The sequence below is a fragment of the Carassius carassius genome, chromosome 15 (assembly GCF_963082965.1).
Source record: "Carassius carassius chromosome 15, fCarCar2.1, whole genome shotgun sequence".
NCBI lineage: Eukaryota > Metazoa > Chordata > Actinopteri > Cypriniformes > Cyprinidae > Carassius > Carassius carassius.
In genome coordinates, this window is record NC_081769.1 from 26002826 (window position 1) to 26024513 (window position 21688).

The window sequence follows — 21688 nt, forward strand, 5'->3', positions numbered from 1 at the left end:
TAAACGGGTTTTGTTAATACACTGATTTTCCTTTATTTGTAACGGTTTACCACTATAAAGTGAATTCAATGCCCAAGAAAGCGACTGTCTCAAACAAGAGAACTGCCTTCCTAGACAGCATAAAGAGCCATACTGTCTAGTTAGGGAGTTCAGCTCTAAATTGAACACTGCTACAAAAATTACCGGTAGTTTTTGTTAATATTTTGTATTTCTTAAAAACTGCCATGGTAGTACTTCGTTTTTCCATATACCACTGTAACACCATGTTATTCTTTGATTTTAACTGGGGCACCATATTAATAACAACATTAATATTTTAATCATTTAGCACAATTGTATATTTCAAAGTACCATGGTATTACAGTATGATGTATGGTAATATATCACGGCATAAGGGTACTGCTTCTTCATTACAAGCTGTTTTTAAAGTTAATTGGAGTACTATCATGTAAATGAATTTGGTAATTGTTCAGTTCCATATTATATGTCTCCGTGCCACAGAAGAAAGTTACAAGATGGTATTCCTTTTCTTTAATTTAAGATTTGCCTCATTCTTAATCAATGTCATTTGCTGTTTTGTTTGCAGCATGTTAAATATATGATATATGGTGTGCTTGTATGATGGATTCAGGTCTGTTTAATTAAAAATTCTTTTTTTGTCTTTCATTGAACAGATTCGTCTGTAACAGCTCTGCCTCATAAACCCCACAGTCCCAAAGAATCAACTGGAAATCAGGGGCCTAGAATAACTGCAGGGATAAGGGGTCTTGTGTGTGTATATACTTAAGGCAGAGACATTAACAAGGATTCTGTCAGTGATCAGGACAGAGGTTTTCGGGCGACCCACAGCTTCTGTCGCTGGGTGTTGAGGATTATATTCTCTCTTTATCTTGTATCTAAACGGACTGCAGGGTGGCGAGAGAGAGGGGGGAACCCAACCGGTGCATGCCGGAGATGAGTGCGTTCTGGCATAAGATCGGCTGCTGCGTGGTAGCCAAACCTCCTCCGGTAAGTTACTCATTTGAAGAGATTTATAGTTTTATTTCCCAGGGTTCCATCATAAGGCGTTTTAATACAGTAAAACTAGTTTTCAGGAATCAGGTACTGTGATATCAGGCTTCTTTTGTGAACAACATCTGGACTAATTTCATCAATTAGGCATTCCCCATGGCTCATGCGAGTTTTGTGTTTGCTAATCACCCGAAGAATGACTCACGCTGGTCTAGGGCAGAAAAGAGACCTTTCAGCTGATGTGAATGTGACCCAGATAGTCTTAGGAGTTTGTCAGGAGTGCAAAAGTGTTTTTGAGAGTGAAGCCAGACGTGTAAAGCAAATGGACAAAGAATGCTCTGTCATCGAACGGGTGAACGTGTAGAGGTATGGATCCAAACCACTTCGCATGTGAGGGAAGTCTGATAAATGTGCCCACACATGCCTAATTGAGTTTTAATCAAGAATATACTCGACAGTTCAAAAGTTTGGGGTCAGTAAGATAAAAAAAACTTTTATTTGGCAAGGATGCATTCAGTTGATCAAACACAATTATGATTAAAAAGATTTCTATTTCAAATAAATCCTGTTCTTTCAACTTTCAGCTCATTAAAATCCAGAAAAAAAGAGGTTTCCACATTAAAAACTGTTTCTGACATTTATTATCAAGAAATGTTTAAGCATGAAATAAGTTTATTAAAATGTTTTCTGAAGGATCATGTGACTGAAGACTGGAGTAATGTCGAATATATATTGAAATGCAAAACGGTTGTTTCGAATTGTAATAATGGTTTGAGTTTTTGATCAAATAATTGCAGCCTTGAGTATAAGATACTTATAAATAAAATAATGTTACCAACATCAATCTTTTAAATGGTAATGCATCATAAGATTATTCTTTTTTTTTTTTTTTTAAGCTCAACAAAAAGTAATGTTGACTCTTAAACTTCATACGATAAAATAAGTGACCACCATCTGTCAGACTCCAAAACAAAGAACAAAGCACTATAAAAGTACTGCATATGACTTGCATACTATATCTTCCTATACTGTATTCATACCATCATCATCATATAGTCCCTTTAAGGGAAATCCGTTTTGGGCAATACAGGTAAAAATATATTGTATAATTGCATTATAGGAATACTATACTATACATTTTCTAAAGCCATATGATTGTATGATATAAGTTGCTTTTGTCGAAAAAAAAAAAACGTTTTTTTTAGCTCTCAAATCTCATTCGTGTTTATGCATATTCCAATGTGGCACGACAAAATGCATTGCACTATGTTTGACTTGATGTTGAGAGATGCTTGTGCACATCTTTTATGTGGCAAGTTTGAAAAGCCGTTTTATTTGAATAATGACTTGAATATCAGTCTGGTCTTCACACAAAAAAAAAAATCGTATGGCTTAGAGCATGAGTCATCTCTTTATGGCGCTTTTATGTTTTTTTGGGTGGGCACATGATAGTCCCTGGCGGTCTACTGTGATTTCATTGGAAAAGCCCAAGTTTGGACGTTCAGACATTCTGCTAAACATCTACTTTTTTACTAGAACTCAGAGTCTGGTAAATGATAGCAAAAATATATTTTGGTGTGGACTTTCCCTTTAATATTCCTGTAAGTAAAATAATCATGTTTATGTTTCTAGAAAAGCTTTGCATATTTGACAGATTAGTGGTTTAATTCAGTCTTTGTCATACAGTTTGTTTTTATCTGGACTGAGGTTCTGAGCCAATGATGAGTGACCCAGGTTTACCACGGTCTCCTGTAACAATGACAGGGGGGTTCTGAAGGGAAGCTGGCTCCTCCGAGCTGGGAGTGCTCATTCTTTTCCTCCCCCCTTCCTCTTTTTATTTTTAGGTTCTTGTTTGTTCTATTGTCGGGTGGGGGGTTAGGTCAGACAGTAGTGGGCATCTGTAAAAGACCAATGCTTACTAACCAGTGCAAAAGCAATTTTCTTCAACTGATTTAGATGACATGATTGTTTAAAGTGTCTCCTTACATCAGAGAAGGTGATAAGAACTAAAGCATGTGCCAAAGGTTTGCTATGATATGGGCCATTGACTACAACGATTATGAAAGTAAACCTCTTCAAGGATGTCTGGAGTTACAGAAGACACGTTGCATTCGAAAAACTAAATTTAACTTGTAACTGTTTTTAAACTGAGAAGCTTGGTCCAGAGCAAAAAAATACAAAGAATTTCTTTCTTTCTAAATAAATAAATATAATGTTCTTTTTAAATAATAATTAACAAGGTCAAATCTTGAAGTAAAGATATATGCTATTATTTTTAAATTGTTGTAATTTTCATTATTATTCATAAGCTAGAAAAGCATTTATCATCAAATTTTACCACAAAGTGCCCAAGAGGTTTGTCGTATTGACTAATTGTTGTAAATCGAATATTACCACTATTTACAAATAACTATATTATAATATATAATATAATATAGTATGATAAAATATGATAATTAAAAATTAAAATCATTATTTTTAACAACAAATTAAAAACTGTTTTATGTAAAATTGTACCTCATATTTTTCATTAGATTTGTTGTATGGATATTTATTTTAATAGTATGTAGCTTAATGCTGTTTTTTATTATTATTATTTTATTTTTTTTGAAAGAAGTAACCATTTATGTAATAATAATCTTGACATTAAAAGCATTATAATTATTAGTGACACCAAACCAAACAATCTGAAAACTGACATCAAATAAACTCTGGTCCGTTTCAAAAACTATTGTAAGATTTTAGGTAAGAATAGAAGACATATTTGACTATTGACATTATAAATCCAGTGCTATATGTCGTGTGAAATGCATCTTGTTCACTCTGGACAAACAAGTAATGACTCTTATGCCAACACCCCTGCTATGGCACATGATCTCATCAAATAATTATTCTGGTTGTTTTTTTATTTTGTTTTTGTTTTTTGATTTACTTCTATAATCTCTGACTAACTCTACTGCAAAGTTATGGGAAACAAAGAAAAGAAACGGTTGGGGATTTTTAGGAACTCTATGAATCCTGCTCATCTTCAGGGTGCATCCAGGAATAGATTCAGTTGGGAAAGATTGGTGTAATATCACGCAGGCACTGGTGCAGTTGTTGTATGGTCACATGACAGACTTCTTTGAGCTCACTCACTACACTTAGATCTTTAACACATTTGGATTACGTCAAGCTGTTTCGCCAATCTGCCAATCAGGTGCTTTGGATCTTTATGCTGGACCTTTGTCAATTTAAGCCTCTATGTTCACAGAAGAAGAAACGGAGGAGAATTGACCGCAGCATGATCGGAGAGCCCACAAACTTCGTTCATCTGACACACATAGGGTCTGGTGAAATGGCAAATGGCATGCAACCGGTAAGACATGTTTTATTACATTGGTACAGTGAGACTCTCTCACTTTAATGTTTATGGCCTGGGTATAATCAGTTTACAATTACAGAATAACTGCTTCTGCATGGATTCTTTACTAAACCTTTGGTTAATCATAGGCGGACACATTAAAATCCCAAAGAAGGATACTGGGATTTTTGTAAAAATATACCTGGCACCCACTACCAGACCTTTTGAAAATCCCTGTTGGTTTTCTTTTGCCCTCTTTCCCTTCCAGTTTTGCCCTCAGATCTGCTGCACCTGCCAGTTGTCTGAACAAGTCATGTTTAAAGGGGAAGTTCAGCCAAAAATAAAAATTTCTGTCATTAATTACTCCCCTTCATGTCCTACCAAACCCGTAAAACCTTTGTTCATCTTCAAAACACACATTAAGATTTTTTAAAATGAAAACAAAGAGTTTTCTGCCAGTGCAAGAGACAAATTGCTGAATAAAGTTGTTGTTTTTGTTTTCTTTGTGTACAAAGTATTTTCGTAGCTTCATAAAATTACTGTTGAATCGCTGATGTCACATGGACTATTTTAATGATGTCCTTACTACCTTTCTGGCCTTATACGTGGCAGATCAGTTGCTTTCCATGCAGAAAGCTCTTGGATTTCACCAAAAATATCTTAATTTGTGATCCGAAGATGAACAATGGTCTTACAGGTTTGAAACGTCATGAGGGTGAATAGTTAATGACAGAATTTTCATTTTTGGGTGAACTATCTCTTTAAATGCTTGACATGAATGTTGAAGGCTCCTCGATTAAGTGGTCAGCCTGTGCAGACACTTTTTTTTTTTCTTTCTTTTTTCTTTATAATACTAAATATTTTTAATTAAAATAATTAATAAATGGTATTAGTAGTAGTACACATTGGTAGTACACACACACACACACACACAAGGACACACATTTTAAGACTTCTAATGACCTTGAGAACAATATTTTCAATTTTAATTTGTAAAACAAATAACATATTATCTTTACTATTATTAAGTAAAGACTTCATAAATCTCAAAACTATAAATTTATTATTACAATTGTTTATTTATAATTCATAAATTAAGATTTTTTTATTTATAATGCTGCTGCTATTACTAAAAAATATTTATGATAATACTGCCACTAATAATATTTATTATTGTGATGTATAGTTATTCTAAAGTGTCAAATTGACCAAATCAAATGCATGTTTAAGTAAGGTAGTCATGCTGCATGTGTAAGATGTGATCCTGAAATGGGACTCGTGCTGTCTTCGCTCATGTTGATCATTGGGCTGTTGTGTTGTCAAATAAGAAGGTGAGGCGTTACCTAATCCTGCAGCTCACGGAGGGACTGAATACCTGGGCAGAATCAAGCAGACTGCAACTTGCTCAGAGGAATGTTGGCAGGCAGCCCGTCAGGGACAGAATAGAGCTCTTTAAGAGCACTTTCTGTTTTTCAGCCCCACCTCTCGAAATGTGAATTTATTTTACAGTTTAAACATCATGCAGCAATCCAGTCTTTTTATTTAATGAACACTATTCCATATAAAAAAACTTAATGTGCAGAGATGACACTCCTTATTTTTAAATTGTATTATTTTTGTTGTATTAATATTGATTCTATTATTATTACTGATTATTATTGTTATTATTATAGTAATGTAGTGAGTAAAAAAAGAGCATGATAACGTTGATGACATTATTATTATTATTATTAGAAATTTTTGCAATATAAAGTATTTGTCAGTATACTAGTACTAAAATTATATTTAACAAATTATTATTAATTGTTGTTATTGCTCTAATGTTATTGCTATCATTTAAAAGTAATAAAAGAAATATTATAGTAATGGTAATATGGTGGCGATTATTAGTAGTAGTCATTTTCACTATATAAAGTATTGTGTATATAGTACTAAAATCATATTTACATATATTGAAATTGTATTTATTATGTTATAATTAAATAATATTAAAATGTCATGATATTATTAAATATAAATCATATTAAAATAATATCACTGTTACTATAATGATTTTTAATTTACACTTATTTTTTTATTTGTGTATTATTCTTATAATGTAATACTTCTTTAATAGCAGTAATATTCAATAAATGCTCTTTTGTTTGACTTAGGAGGAAGTTTTGAAGTCTGAAAGTTAGTTGTTTTTTTTTTTTTGGTTTTTTTTTTCTTAGTATATCAGATTATTTGACCTCACTTGAAGTTTGTAATTTTGCTATATGACTTGAGTCATATCAATGGAAATCGTGCTGGACTACTAAGAGTATAGCCTAGTTCTTGTGTTTGTCAAAGTGGACTTACTGTTAATAATTATGCATGTTTTTCCATGCCAATAACATGATTGTGTCATTTCCTTTTGCAGTCTGGCCCAATGCAGGAACAAATGAGATCCAAAGTGCCTCATGCAAATGGACGAAACAGCTTGTTATAGCCTGTGAGTATGAACGCACACCCTCCTCTTCCTCTCCGTTCTCTCACATTAACTCTTATTTAACCACAGACCTTCATCTGTTCCCCAGACTTTCCTCAAAGCTCCGTAAAGACCTGCACTGCACCAGTGAGGAGATCCTGATCACAAAAAACGACAACCTCCTTGCTGCAGCCACCAACATGGACGCCACCTCTGCAGGTTTTTTATCTTTTGGATCCTCTGGAATGTCTCAGAGGAGACCCCCCCCCCCCCCAACTCTAAGACTGTTATTAAATTTGGAGCGGATTGTGAATGTGTGACATGTGCATTTGAGACACTGGCTGTGCTTGCTGTGGAAGAGGAAAGGCTCTTATCGCTTAACTATTTGGACTATTTGACTGCCCTCTTAAAGTTATAACTGGCATGTTTGTCATAGTCTGTCATTGATAAGGATGTGCGCAAGAGTGTGTTTGCTTTTGTTTTGTAATGGAAATATATGTGCACCTATACCATTATAGTGTCTCCAACTGCTTGTCATTAACAGTTGCACAAATTAGTGTATTATACAAAGCCCTCTGTTATGTGTATAGTAGAAAGATATAGTATGAAAATATGGCTTTTTTTATGTCCGCATGTCTGATATTGCATTAACAAATAATGTGTAATGGCCTTAATAACTCTAAAGGAATAGTTTTTTAAAAAATCCTAAAATAAAACTGTCATTTCAAACACTTAAAAATAAAAGTGCTTCACGATTGCCATAGAAGAACCTTTTTGTCTAAATGGTTCAATAAAGAACCTTTAACATCTGAAGAACTTTTGAAGCACCTTTATTTTTAAGAGTACGCTTTTTTTTTTATTAGTACATTTTTATTAGTGATTATTAGTACAACAGCAGTGCATAGTGATGTAATGAATAAGCTATACAAAATCCAAAAGGGCACCATAATAGCTTCAGACCACTTGGATTTTTGAGGACCATATTTTATGCTTTTTTTAATTATTATTATTTTTATTTTTATTTTTTGGAGAGCGTCTAGGCACTACATTTTAAAAAATCTGCATGAAAATTCTTTTAAAAAAATTCCACTGTATAAAAAAAAAAAAAAAAAAGTTTGAAATGACAGTTTAAATAAATAATTTTTCTTTTAGGTGAATTATTCCTTTAATCCTTAAGTATTAGAAAAAGGCTATTATCTGTTTATGTGAGTGGAGACTTTGAATGGTGGCTTCCTGCCAGCAGCGAGCCACTGCCCTTTGTCATTTAAACATCACATGTAGTCTCACTTTCACACACCAAGCTCCACCCCACACCGCCATCAAGGTTAAATCACTGATTTACACACACACTTTGCATACTTTACTCTGTACTTTGTCTTTGAATGCATCTCAATGTGGCACAAGGTTGGGCTGCAATGTTAAACACAATATTTTTGCTTATAATTGTGACATTTTATTTCAAAAGCATTGCTTTGCAAGATCCCAAACTGTAATTTACTTTGTGTTTGCTACATTTGTTGGGAAATGTTGAATGCTTTCAGATTTTGTATGCTGCTTTTGAATGTTTTGGAGTATTTTTTTAGTGAGAATGCATTTCATTCTAAGCTGACAGTATAGAGAAACTCTGCCAAAGATATCGACAGCTCCCTTAACTTTATTATACATGTTCCTTGCAGATTTTCTCACTTTTTGGTTTTATGTGACTGTTTGTCTTGTTTTTTTTAAAGCCATAATGTTTGTGCAAAGCACTCATTAGGCTCTTTTTGTCTTTAATGCTTTCTTTTTATTATTCTTTACTTTAAGTCTATTAGTCCAACTGATTGATTTAGTTTAAATGGGAGCAGTAATAGTGTTCTGTTCATGTGGCATGGTGTTATGTTGATTAATCCTTTTGTGTTTTGGTTTGTAACAATACAGTTGTACAAAGAGCAATCTGTTGTTTTGTTTTAATTGAGACACTGATAGTAATATTTTCTAAAGCATATTAAAAAAAAAAAAAAAAGCTCTTGATATAATTAGTTGATATTCACCAAATCTTTAAAAAAATATATGTAATCATTTTTACTGTAAATAACATTTCATTTTACTTTGTGTTTGCATGACTTTAATAGAAACTCAGCCCAGTTCACACCAAGAACGATAACTATAAAGATAACGATATTAGCGTCCACACCAGTGAACAATTTCGTCTGTTTATTCTGATCGCACGTGCGTCTGCAGCTTTAAATCCTCGAGCTCGTTACAGCAGGATGGATTCTGATTGGATGTCAATGTTTGCATCGTTCATCAGCTGGAAAAAATCGTTCTGAAAATGATTCCAACGATATCGTTTCTCTATGCCTTTATCGTTATAGTTGTGGTGTGGACTCTGCTATTCTTTAATATTGAGAACGATTTTTAGAACTATATCTTTATCGTTATCTTTATAGTTATCGTGCTTGTTGTTAACGGGACTCATATTTTTCTAATTCAGTTTTGAGAAGGGGAAAAAACAAGTCAGATGTAAATTCAGAATTCTGACTTTGTAACTGAATTCTAAGTTTACGTCCTACAATTGTTGTTTTTTGTGTTTTGCTTTGCTTTATTTAATAAATTTTCTGCCACGGAATAAAAAATAAAGATGACAATTGTGATCATTTTTTATTCCTCACAAATCTGACTTTTTCTCAGAATTATGAGAGGAAAAAGTCAAAATTGCTATTTTTATTCTGTGATGGAAACCAGCTTCAAAGACTGGAAAAAGGGGTTTTTACAGTTTAGATGCTCTTAACTAATACAATAAATATGGATTTAAACAGGATTTTCTTATTACTGTAAATGTATTATTACTGTAAATGTATCCGGGACTTTTAGCGAGGGCTGTTCCTTGACTTGGTGTTTTATTTTTTCTTGCCATGCATGTTTGTACAAACATAAGCCTTAAATATATGGGCGAAGAAATCAAAGCTGATCCCTAAAGCATGTTTTAACATCTACTGTTACATTCATTAGTAAAACCGCTCACGGAACACTACGGAAAAGTTGCGCAAGACACATACAAAAACAAACATTGGACCTTTGGCACAAAGATTATTTAGGTCTCAGACCGGTACAGAGCACATTACATTTTAATTTCCGTTTTCTCACAATGGCTTGAAAAACAGTAAAATGTGCCTTCAGGGACTGATTGTGTCCACGTTTTGAGAGGTTTCAGTTGCTTACACTTATTGAACATGCCTCCACATTCAAAGCATTGTCTCATTCAGAAATTCATAAAGGACACTTTTTTTCTTAATTTTATTGAAATGGTAGGATACTTGATTTATTTTTGTGGCAAAAATTCTATATATGCATGTTGAAATCCATTCTGTTAAAGTACTTTTAAGATAAATTACCATTCTGTAGTTTATTCAAGTGACTTATTCGCTTAGCTAAATCCAACACACGCTTTAATTTCTACTAAACGTTGTTGACTTGCATAACCCATCATCTGGCACATACAGCATTACAACAGGAGTCTGTTATTTAACCTTCCAGTAGTTCTCGCTCTGTTCCTGTTTGTGACTTCAATGCATAAAGAAAAATGTTTCACCTCTCAGCTACCTCACTTCCTCCCAGAGCTGGTTTCCTGAAAGGCCCAGGAATGTTTCCATGGCGACTCTCAAAAAAAAATAAAAAATAAAATACTCCCACTATTTCCTCAATGCAATTAACCATGAAATCACAAAATCAAATCACAACAGCTGTTTAATAGAACCCTTTATTTCCTTAAATATCATAGAAAGGACATACATGTAGTATGTGCAGTTTAAAAGCTCAGGTTGTTCAAGTGTGGCCTTGTATAAATATTTGCACATAGTCTATTAAATGCGAGCACATTCAATGGGCCACTTTACAGGCAGCAGCAGCAGTTGAATATTAGAGAACATTTCCCAAGAAGAAAACCAGGCACGATTATATATGTAACAAGTATGTATAGTATAAACTGACCAATGCGGCTTCTTATGGCAATATCACACACACACATTTGTGTGTAATAACTCTGATTTGATTGCATTCAAAGTTTGAGCATTTGTGATGAAAACATTCACATGTGATTAAATGCTCAAGTACAATGCATTTCACAGAATATATATAAAAACTATTTCAATAAAATAGTGTCAATACCACTTTAAAAGACTTGTTTAAAAAAAAAAGCCAGATAGTAGAATAAATAGATTAAATCATACACATATGATGTTCCGTACAGGTTTCAGTTATCATGCATACAACAAGATTTTGTAACAATTTAGTGCAAATATTAAAACTAATATTTATCCTAATTTGGGTATGTTCACCACAAATCCAAAAGGAAATGTTATTGGCATTTCTCACGCCTAAATAGAATAGGTTCTATGAAGAGTGAAGGGTGTCTGGGAAACATGTTTGTCTGTTTTTGTGTAACAGTTTAAATGCAATGACGTCAAACAGGCTTTCATGTTGCACACAGACCTCTCCTGACCCGCCTTACAGCATGACACAGCTGTTTCTCTCTGAAGGACAACACTGTCTTTTTGTATTTCATCAAAGATTCGTCTGGTAGGAAGCTGTTTTTCTGTCATTAGGGCATTTGCCCTCAAGCTTGACCTTTAACCCCAGCCAGCTCCAATTCCCACATGCATGTCACCCCAGTGTGAAGTCTATAAAGTATGTACACCTCTGCTCTCTTCCCATCAGACACCTTCACCTGTTCATCTGCTCATCATACCTGCAGAGCAAAACAAATCACCTCCATCACTTTTTATTTAGTGAAAACAATTAAGATCCTTTTTATGTCAATTATTTAGAGAAAAGGCTGTTGTATGGACAACAATGTAATTATTCAAGGAAGATTCAAACATCACTTTCACATCTATTTTTTCATTGATCTGAAACAACAAAGAATTACATTTACTGATAATATTGATTCATAAAATACCTATTTGACGATATATCTGTATTAATTATTTAGAGATTTTGTTAATTTATTTAAAATATATATTTTTTTTTTATTAAAATGAACACATTTTATGAATAGATTTTAAAAGTAGTATTTTTTTTAAATGTAACAGATTTATACATTAAATGTATTTATAATAATAATATATGTACTTTATGAATATATTTTATTAATACATTTAACTGTTTAACACAAAAATGATACCAGTGAATGTGATATGTTTAAGGCCATTTCTCTAAATAATTTACATAAAAACAATAATTATCTATTATACATACATATACATGTATGCATTTATTATATATATATATATATATATAGTCCATGTTTTGAAATAATGATCGGTAAACAGTGCACTACTGTGGCCTGATGTAGACACTCACTGTCTGATGCAGTCTGGGATTTGCAGCTGGGCCACAGGAACAAACTCTGCCAGTTCTTGCAAGCTGTGGATGAAGCGCATCTTCCTGCTGAATTTCTCACTTCAAGAGAGAAAGAAATGGGTCAGACGGAGGGCTTTAGGTATTAATAATGTTTATTGGCTTTTTTAGCTCTGTTTGCTAAACTAATGATCAACTGTGCTCACCTGATGAAGGGTTTGATGACTGTGATTAAAGCTCTCACGTACCAGGCCGGGTGAACCACGAAAAGACCTTTCAGTTCTTTCCTCAAACTTCAGGAAAGAAAACAGATTTAATACGTCCATCAGAAAAGTAAAGGCAAATGTATTAGAACTTAAAAAAATTTTTGTTCCAATAACTGGTCCAGTAACAATAACCCAGCAGAACATGACGACACAAGGGAGCAATCGCTGACTGGCACGAGCACCACCCTGACCCGTGTGAAACCATGAGAGGCAGGGCCTTGAATCATGGGATACAGACTTGGAGACGACATCTGTTTACAACATATTTCACCGGTTTCCTAGCCCAAAAATCACCCACAAGTCTAACCATTTATATTTGGTTTCTGTCATATATCATTTAAGTGTAAGTGTTGTAAGGCTCAAATACATTACTCTGAATGCGACAAAAAGTGCTACTTTCTCCTGATCTACAGTGGGCTGCAAGTAAAAATCTTTTTATTTAACATTTTAAATTAAGATAAATAAAATTTTACAATTTAATTAAAAATAAATACATATTCTCACTTTAAAAATTTTGTGTGTGTGTGTGAATTATTTAATGAATCCTATCAGTTCATTTTCCTCCTCGCAGTTCCTTTTTGATTGTGTGAAATCACGCTTAGTGTTTTTTATGTTGCCGTCAACAGCTTATGAGTGATCTCAGAGGAAACGTCATGCAGTGATGCAACGGAGCCAGTGGAAATGACAAATCAGGCTTCCAAGAGCATCCCACACTCCTTAGTTGGTTGCACTTTATTTTACAGTACGTGTACTAACATGTACTTATAGTGTACCTACAGTGTATTTATCTAAGAAAGTTCTGGTAATACAAGGTAACTACATGGGGTAGGGTTAGGTTTAGGGGTAGGTTCAGGGTTAGTACCTAGTTAATACATAGTTATTGTAATTACTATAATAAGTACATAGTATGTACATGAGGAACAGGACTGTAAAATAAAGTGCTACCCCTTAGTTCCTCATTTCCCAAGCTGATCTTACATGATAAGATGACCTCGAATTTCCTGAGCATACAAAATCCTCACATAAAACATTTATGAGACTGACCTTCACCTGGAAGATTAGCTGTCAGATAGCTACACCATAATATAGGGAAATCAAACAAGAATTTACCATTTTAATTCTTTGGTTCGTCAATAACCACAAAACCCATCGGGTTTATTTTGGGATAATGACTGGCTGGATGTACATAACCCAAAATTACTAGATCGGTACGTAGAGATTTTGTAAATAAAATTCAAAAACAGTCCATTGAAAACAGTCACACTGACCTTGGAGAGCTGACACTAGAGTTTGAAACCTTTGAGATATATTCCGTAATGAAGTATGCAATCTAAAAACGTCTAAATATAACAAGAAAACATGACAGCTGAGAACAGGTCAAGGGTTATCTGAGGAATGTCTGGAAGAACTCTGATAACATGGCCTTCTATGTAGGAGTCCACAACATTCCTATCATATTTCATAAGAGGGGCATTTAAGAAAGAAAGAGTGGAGGTGGGTTCTCATGTTTGACAGGAACTAAACTAGAGGAACACGAAGACTGTCACAAGCAAAGCTTAGAAACACGCGCCCTCTTCTGGAACTGATGGAAACCGCCACTGTAGTGTCATCAGACATCGAAGCAATTTTGTTGCTTTTTTAGTGCATGTGTTTTTTTTCTACATTCATGAAATATTTTGAAATATTATTACAATTTTAAATGTGTTTTCTATTTTAATATATTTAAAAATTGTATTTCTTTCTGTGATGGTAAAGCTGATTTTTTTTTTTTCATTCATTACTCCAGTCTTCTGTGTCTCATGATCCTTCAGAAATCATTCTAATATGTGTATGGCTCACCGTCTGTCGATGGACATGTAACACTGTCGAAGCCACTTAATCCCAGGCATCTTATTGCGAGGGGCCATTCCACACAGATACACCAGTATGTAACTCTCAGACACCATCAAGTCCAATGTGCCAATGATGTACCTAAATCCAAATAAATCATTAAATGGGAATAAACATTTGAGTTTTAGAAAATAAAAGTCATTGCAAAGAAAATTCATCCCAAATCAATCAGGTTTTACCTGAAGAGATTGTCCATCACATACTCATAGTGTTCTGTTGTGTTTTCTGGTAGGTAGCAGGAAGTGAACATGATGATGGCTGTTGATCCGTCTCCATAATATCCTATAAAAGGTCAATTTTAGTTAGTAATTTCAGTAAAGCATGTTCATCCCAGCCTGTTCAACAAAAGCTCACCTCCGTGGGAAAGAACTTGAAGGTACGGCTCCAGAACGCTCATGTTGACTTGGTAGTCTTGGCCGCCAATATGGAAATGCCTCCATCGCCGCCCATTGTTGTCCACCTGATCCAAGTCCAGGTGTCCCATCTCTGCATGCTCCAGTAAACTGGCTTTTCTGATCGCTGCTTTGCCCATCCTGGGAAGATCATCTGCAATGCCCACAGTACTAGTGGTAAACCAGTGCTCTGTGTAGAATTCCCTGTCCCATACTTGTAAAACTGATCAAAGACACAACTCCAATGAATATCAAAATAACTGAATACCTTCCCACTCCAAGTCGTGCATGCTGTCTGGGAAGTTGTAAGACTCGCTGTCTGAGGGTGTCTCTAGGGCCTCCAGGTTGATGTCCATCTCTGGGTCGTCATCAAGAGACGGTGAAAGAGCAGAGGCATCAAACTCGTCAGATTTCACGCTCTGGTCAGTAGAGGTTTTGTCCAGTGTTAAACTAAGAGTCGGCGCCACTAGTCGCTTCTTCCTGACGGCATCACCTGTGAGGGCTAGGCTAGTTGGTGGGACTAAAGGAAAGAAAGAAAAAGAGGGGTCACAGGCATATATTGTGTATACACTACCAATTTGACTAAATTCAGGTATTTTTTTCTAATTTCTCTATTTCAAATAAATACTTGAAGACAAAAGATACAAGTAAATATATTAAGCAGCATAACTAATTTTATTATTGAAAATAAGAAGAAATGTTTCCTAAGCTCCAAATAAGTAGATTAGAATCATTTCTAAAGGATCATGTGACACTGAAGCCTGGAGTGATGACTGCTGATCTTTGCCAGCACAATATATGAATTAATTATATACAGAATATAAAATATGGATTAAATCACATTTTAAAATGTACTACAGAAAGAGTTTTTTTAAAATTGCAATACTATTGCAAATTGTAATTTATCACATAATTGCTGTTTTAACTGGATATATATATGAGACGGATATTATATAAGAGGCAGATAATTTGGCCAGTAACTAATTGGAGAAATTAGGTTACCAGGCCTGTTTCCCTCAGCTCCAGGGCTTTCCTCTTCATCGCCAGGACTCTGTGTGTCCTCAGGAAGAGGCCTACAAAGATCACATAATTTAATCCCTTTTGCACTTAATATGAAAATAAATAAACTGCATGCATGTAGTGCACTTTACCTGGGGAACTCCTCATCCTGCCATTCCTCCCGGAGCTCCATGTCAGGGATGAAGGCTGATGTCTTCCCGTTTTCTGAATGCCTGCAGAAATAAATTGAAATGTAAAGAAGGTTAATTGTACTTTTTTGTCCCCAAGACAAAATGTCAATTTAGTCACAATAAAAATTTCAGGGTTGTTTGTTTTAATTACAGAACAGGTCAGTACAAGATTCATGTATTGTGAGTGCTGTTTTAAAATCCTTAGTACTGGTATTAGATAGATAGATAGATCGATAGATCGATAGATAGATAGATAGATAGATAGATAGATAGATAGTAGACTGCACGTAGAAACAGGGTTGTGTACACTTGACACCTCGCTAACGCCCATCACATCACTCTTTACGGACATAATTATGTAAATAATGGCAGTGTAAACATGCTAAACTCACCTTTTCACTAACCTCGTACAGGAGATGCTTCTCAAAAACAAACCTTTTTCATTTGGTAAGAACATTGAACATTGCAAGCACTATAGTTAAACTGATTTATTATAGGCTAGTGATGTCCTAGCCATTTACCTTTACAACGGCAAGAGCGATTCTTTCTCTACCTCGCCCAAGCAAAGCACCTTCACGCCAAAGAATTCAGGCAATCAGAGCGCGTTTCCGCACCTGAGAGCGCTGTTTCAACGCCCCGCCCACAACCCTACAGCTGCACACGTTCAATGTCAGCCCAATGAGCCCAGGGACATCGAAGATTTATGCCAGTTAAAATAACATAAACAGCTTGGGAATTTTTTTTAACTTTAATTGTCCTTAGTTTTGAAAACAGAAACATTTATGAAATCCTTATTTTTTTTATTTCTATACTATTTCAACCTGAGAGTTCAACAACATCACACGAACTCTAGTGAGTTTTAAAGTTGTTTTCAGCTAAATTCTGAAGAATTGTGCTTATTTTGTGCCACAACTACATTGTCAGCTTTGTTGACACAGACTGTAACGAAATTGTTGATTTTTTAAATGAATTTCCTACTAGGTCCTAAAAACAATATAAATACATACAGAGGTGGGTAGTAACGAGTTACATTTACTTCGTTACATTTACTTGAGTAATTTTTTGGGGTAACGAATACTTTTCGGAGTATATTTAAAGATGGGTACTTTATACTCTTACTTGAGTAAATTTTTGGGGAAAAATCTGTACTTTTACTTCGTTACTGTGGGCGACGCTCCTCTCGTTACTTTATCTTAATGCAATAAATGTTATAATGCTTCAGTTTATGCCAAACGCGCCGTCTACTTTTCTCTGGGCAATGAGCGATGCCCATTCGCGAATGATTCATTCTTTTGATCAAATGATCAAACCAATTGGCAAACGAGTGAATTGGTTCATGAATCAGTTTGAATGAGTCGTTCAGTTCCCTGCCGCACGCGCTGAGCGTCTGAAGTGGTTCACTCGGAGTTGTAACGTTTAAGAACAGAAAGAGCGTTGAAAACGTGGCTGGAACTGCACTGAATTGAAATCTGCAAAGGTTATTATTTGCTAGCGATGGAGATCCTTATTAGATGAACACCGCGTGTGCTGTCTACTGTTTAACAGGTAATAACTTGGGCTACATTCGATTACAGTACACGATACCACTGTGACATTAGTTTGTTGTACGTGTGTGGCTTATAACAGAGGGGAGTCAAGTTGAATGCAGCTTCCAAAAGACAAAAAATAGCCGATTAAGATTTTATTAATTTTAATACAATCTCACAAGTACGTGCAGCGAGTCATATTATCAGCTGCTAAATTCAGATCTGTGATTGCTTGCTGGCGCTGAGCCAGAGATAGATGCGTTTATACAGCGCTGCGCATTATAACAAATCACACATGATTCTTTTGAGCTTATTAAAGCAATGGCCAATCAGAGGCGTTCAGATGAGTCATCGCTAAAATGCCGGTGCTTCCTTCACTCGCTCACTGACTGAATAGGCCTACCTCTTTCTGGCGAATTCTCTCGCAGGAACAACAAAGTGCAGATGTGTGTACGAATCTTTAATTAAGATATTGATTTCACAGTGTTAACAGTTTCAGTGATTTTAATGGGAGTTTCTGACAGTGATTGAAATCTAGACTGTCAGTGGAAATTATCTTTAATAATGTAAATGTTATTTGCTCTCTTTCAGAACAATGAAAGATAAGTAGCAATATTTATATCACATTAACTTTCAATGTTAAATTCACATTTAATATAAAGTCAGTCGTATTAAAAATATGTTATGGCATGACTCCTATATCTGTTACTTAAGTAAACAGACAGGGTTTTATAATAAATTACATAAATTGGAGTAAAGGCTGATGAAATATATACATTTATACACGCACACATACATTACATACATTTTATCTATATATCTAAATAAAAATAGGCTCAGTATATATGACCCAAAGTAACTAGTAACTAACTACTTGAGTAGATTTTTTATCCGATACTCTTTTACTCTTACTCAAGTAACTATTCAAGACTAGTACTTTTACTTTTACTTGAGTAAATATTTCTAGAAGTACTTTTACTTTTACTTTAGTACAGTTATTGGGTACTCTACCCACCTCTGAATACATAAATACATTTTTCTGATGCTGATGACAATTTACTGAACTGATATATCTCAATATTTATTATTTATATTTGAGATACATTTTTGTGCAATATAGAGATATATTATTTTCATGCATTTGTTTGTGAGAAAACATCTCGTTTACGTATGTAACCATGGTTCCCTGAATAGGGAACGAGATGCTGCGGTGACATCACCGTATGGGAACACCTCTCGGTGTGACGAATGTCTGAAGCCCTATACCATCCCGCCAATCCTATTGGCCAAATAGCGCTTGGCACCGCCCCACGCATGCGTACGCATCGTATACCTGGGTGCCGCGCGCTATTTCGCTCAGATTTCATGAACTGAAGAAGAATGCTATCAAGGCATGGAACGGCCAGGACTGCAGCATCTCGTGTACTTCCTTGTGTGCTTCACAACCGTGGGAAGAATTCCGCGAAAAGGAGGCGGGCCTTTTCGAAACTGAATGTGGTATCCGTGACGAATTGTGCGTAACACCCATTGTGAAATGCCGGGCAAGCGTTCCCACGCGGCCCGAAACAACATTAGTGGTTTAAAAATTTCCGCCCTCTGCGACGTTTTCATACGCGTTTAAATGTCCGGGCACGAAAAGCTTGCGGCGTTCGTAAGCAGGGGAAGCGCATGCGTCAAAGTCGTTGCGTCTCGTTGTGTATAATCCTGAAGCATGTTCACGGCAGGAATTAATCCAACAAGATGAACATCGGGCTCTGCCGCTAGCGAAAAAGCGGAGGCTGTGTGAGCCGTCATAAACGGGCCGTCTTTGCCAGACCCTTGAACCGTCCCTCGGATTCTGAAAGCTGAATTGCGCAGCGAAAGTGTGGGGACTGCAGCGAGAGGGTTGGATGCGCAAAAGCGGTCCAACAGCGCTCTCTAGTGGAGGGCACAGTCCCTGGCAAGCAGCGAGAGTATCAGGAGCTGCTATTCGGGGCCCGAGAACAAGAGGCATTAGCCGTCGAGCTCAGGTCTAACCTCTTTCGTTGTCGCTGGCGAGCCAGTGGAAAAACCTTAAGACCCCAATCCTTACGAGGGGGCACCATAGGTGAAGGCTCTTCTTGTGAGGCAACTCGTTGGCGGTGAGAGGAGGTTGAGCGAGTGGGAAAACCGCTGAGAACGATTCCTAGGGCACAGATGATTCGCTTTCCTGAAGGAAATGAAATCATAGCGAAATAGCGCGCGGCACCCAGGTATACGATGCGTACGCATGTGTGGGGCGGTGCCAGCACTATTTGGCCAATAGGATTGGCGGGATGGTATAGGGCTTCAGACATTCGTCACACCGAGAGGTGTTCCCATACGGTGACACCACCGCAGCATCGAAGTGACCTATGAAAGGGAACTGACACAGCGGCATATGATCCCAAACAGATTCATCCAAAACATCTTCTTTTATTCCAATATTGTAGCCTGTATTTTCTATCCATTATTCAAATTGACTGAAAAAAAGTTCTATCGTGTCAGACGTCAAATACAAACTCAAATATAAACCTTGTCCTTGTTTCTACCTCAAGTATTTCTTTACGTCAGCACGTGTGGTAATTACACGTGGCACAAATGACCAGAAAATCTTGTTTTTGTTTACAGATGATTCCAGGCAGAACTTCTGTCAAACGTCACATAACTCAACCTGTTTCTGATGCGAAGCCATTATCAGATTCATTCAGAGCTTGATGGCATTGTCTTCTCTTCAACCCTGTAACCTTTACATACACTAGCTATACACTATTGTCCAGCAAGACTGCTCCGAGATTGTACATTATTTCAAACATAACTTCTCCGAGGAGGCTGTATGTTTTTAGTTACTGACTCACTGGTCAATACAGCATCAAGACATTGTTGTGTAATCTCAAGCCCAGTGTTGTCCTATCTAAGACCTTATCAGATGTCAAAATGTATTTTAAGAAGTATGTAGGGCGTTTTTTTTAGAACAATGTATGACAATTGTGGCAGACAACATGATACCTCCACTGCAAAGCATAAAAGGTGTGTACTGTTTCAGCAATTGTTCTTTGATGTAACACTTATAAGATTTGGTAATCACCTGTTGTGAAAACCTTTGTCCTGGCTTGTAAGATGCTACAGTAACTCATTCTGTAACTTGCTGTTATTAAGAATATAGGTGTTATTATAGGTCATATCACTTAAACACTCTTTTTTATGAAACTAAGTTTCATGCATTCTCTTCTTGTCTGAACATGAACTTGGAATTTGGTATGGAAATGAACAAGTCAAGACCTTTTTCTGTGATAATAGCAGAATTAAGAGCTTTAAAATCATCTCAATTTTACCGTCTCAAACCAACAAAAGTTATTATGACATGAACGTTTTTGTAGTGGTGCCAATGGAAATCGAACATTAAAGATGAAAGTTTTTCCCTTTTAAAACTTTACTAAACTGTAAATTTTTTGTTACATTTTTTCCATTTCCAATTGGATGTTTAACTTGTGACAGCAGTGAAACTTATTATTGTGTCAAATATAAATGACAGAAAATCGGATGGTCTGTCAGATAACAGGATATGAGAGATGATGTCCTTCTGTGGTTGTGAGGTCTCAAATATTAGTCAAGAAGATTGGCCAAAGTAGTGGAAATCAGTTCAACGGCAACTTCCTTTTTCTGAAATCCTCTTTCTAAATAACTAGACACAGAAGTGCTACAATGATTTCTCTCGTGTCCTTCTGCTGTACGCTTCAAAGCGCGACAGAACAACATGTACGTTAGTCTCTGGTTCATCCAATATGCACTTATTATCTCTTATGGTACATGTTTTGATCTTATACATGTTTTGACCAGGTATTATAGTATCATCATTGTAATTTTTGACTTACCCATTTGGCATGTACCCTTCCCTCTGGTCTGAGTTAGTCCCCATGTCTAAAGTCTTTCAAATTAAAAGTGTCTAGATTAGAAATGCATTCAGTGAACTCAGTTGCTGACCATGACCTGAGGTGTTTCATGAGCTTCAGTGACTGTATCTTGTGTCTTGTGTTAGGGAACTCACCCTGACTGTCAGTACAGGTTTTTCAACATTTCTGACTTCTGCTGACTGAATTGTCTGTCTCCCATTGGCTCAGCGGCATTGAAAACTTCTGCTCCCCCACAGGGAAGGCTGGGAAGGTGGAGGGAGACGCCACAGACAGGCATGGCTACATGGTCCTAATACCCTTGAGGTTACAGGCCCCTTCAGAAGACAACTAACTACTCCACATCTTTGATATTCAATTAGGTACATACACTACG

At 35.9% G+C, this 21688-nt stretch overlaps 2 protein-coding genes across 3 annotated transcripts; one reads left to right on the plus strand and one right to left on the minus strand.

Moving 5' to 3' along the window:
* Positions 1–653: 653 nt before the first annotated feature.
* Positions 654–7497, plus strand: LOC132158706 (CDC42 small effector protein 1-like). Its single transcript, XM_059568238.1, has 4 exons — positions 654–1008; positions 4265–4369; positions 6756–6827; positions 6913–7497. The coding sequence occupies exons 1-3, from the start codon at positions 946–948 to the stop codon at positions 6822–6824; spliced, it is 237 nt and encodes a 78-aa protein (XP_059424221.1). The 5' UTR covers positions 654–945; the 3' UTR covers positions 6825–6827; positions 6913–7497.
* Positions 7498–10528: 3031 nt separating this feature from the next.
* Positions 10529–21447, minus strand: bnipl (BCL2 interacting protein like). Of its 2 annotated transcripts, none has more exons than XM_059568239.1 (10): positions 21277–21447; positions 15840–15920; positions 15691–15761; positions 14957–15208; positions 14651–14842; positions 14476–14578; positions 14246–14377; positions 12347–12433; positions 12144–12242; positions 10529–11529 (listed from the first exon to the last, which is right to left on the minus strand). In XM_059568239.1, the coding sequence occupies exons 1-10, from the start codon at positions 21318–21320 to the stop codon at positions 11505–11507; spliced, it is 1086 nt and encodes a 361-aa protein (XP_059424222.1). In that variant the 5' UTR covers positions 21321–21447; the 3' UTR covers positions 10529–11504. The 2 variants fall into 2 exon arrangements, with proteins under 2 accessions (XP_059424222.1, XP_059424223.1); XM_059568240.1 differs by lacking the exon at positions 21277–21447 and adding an exon at positions 16400–16526.
* Between the last annotated feature and the right edge of the window lie 241 nt (positions 21448–21688).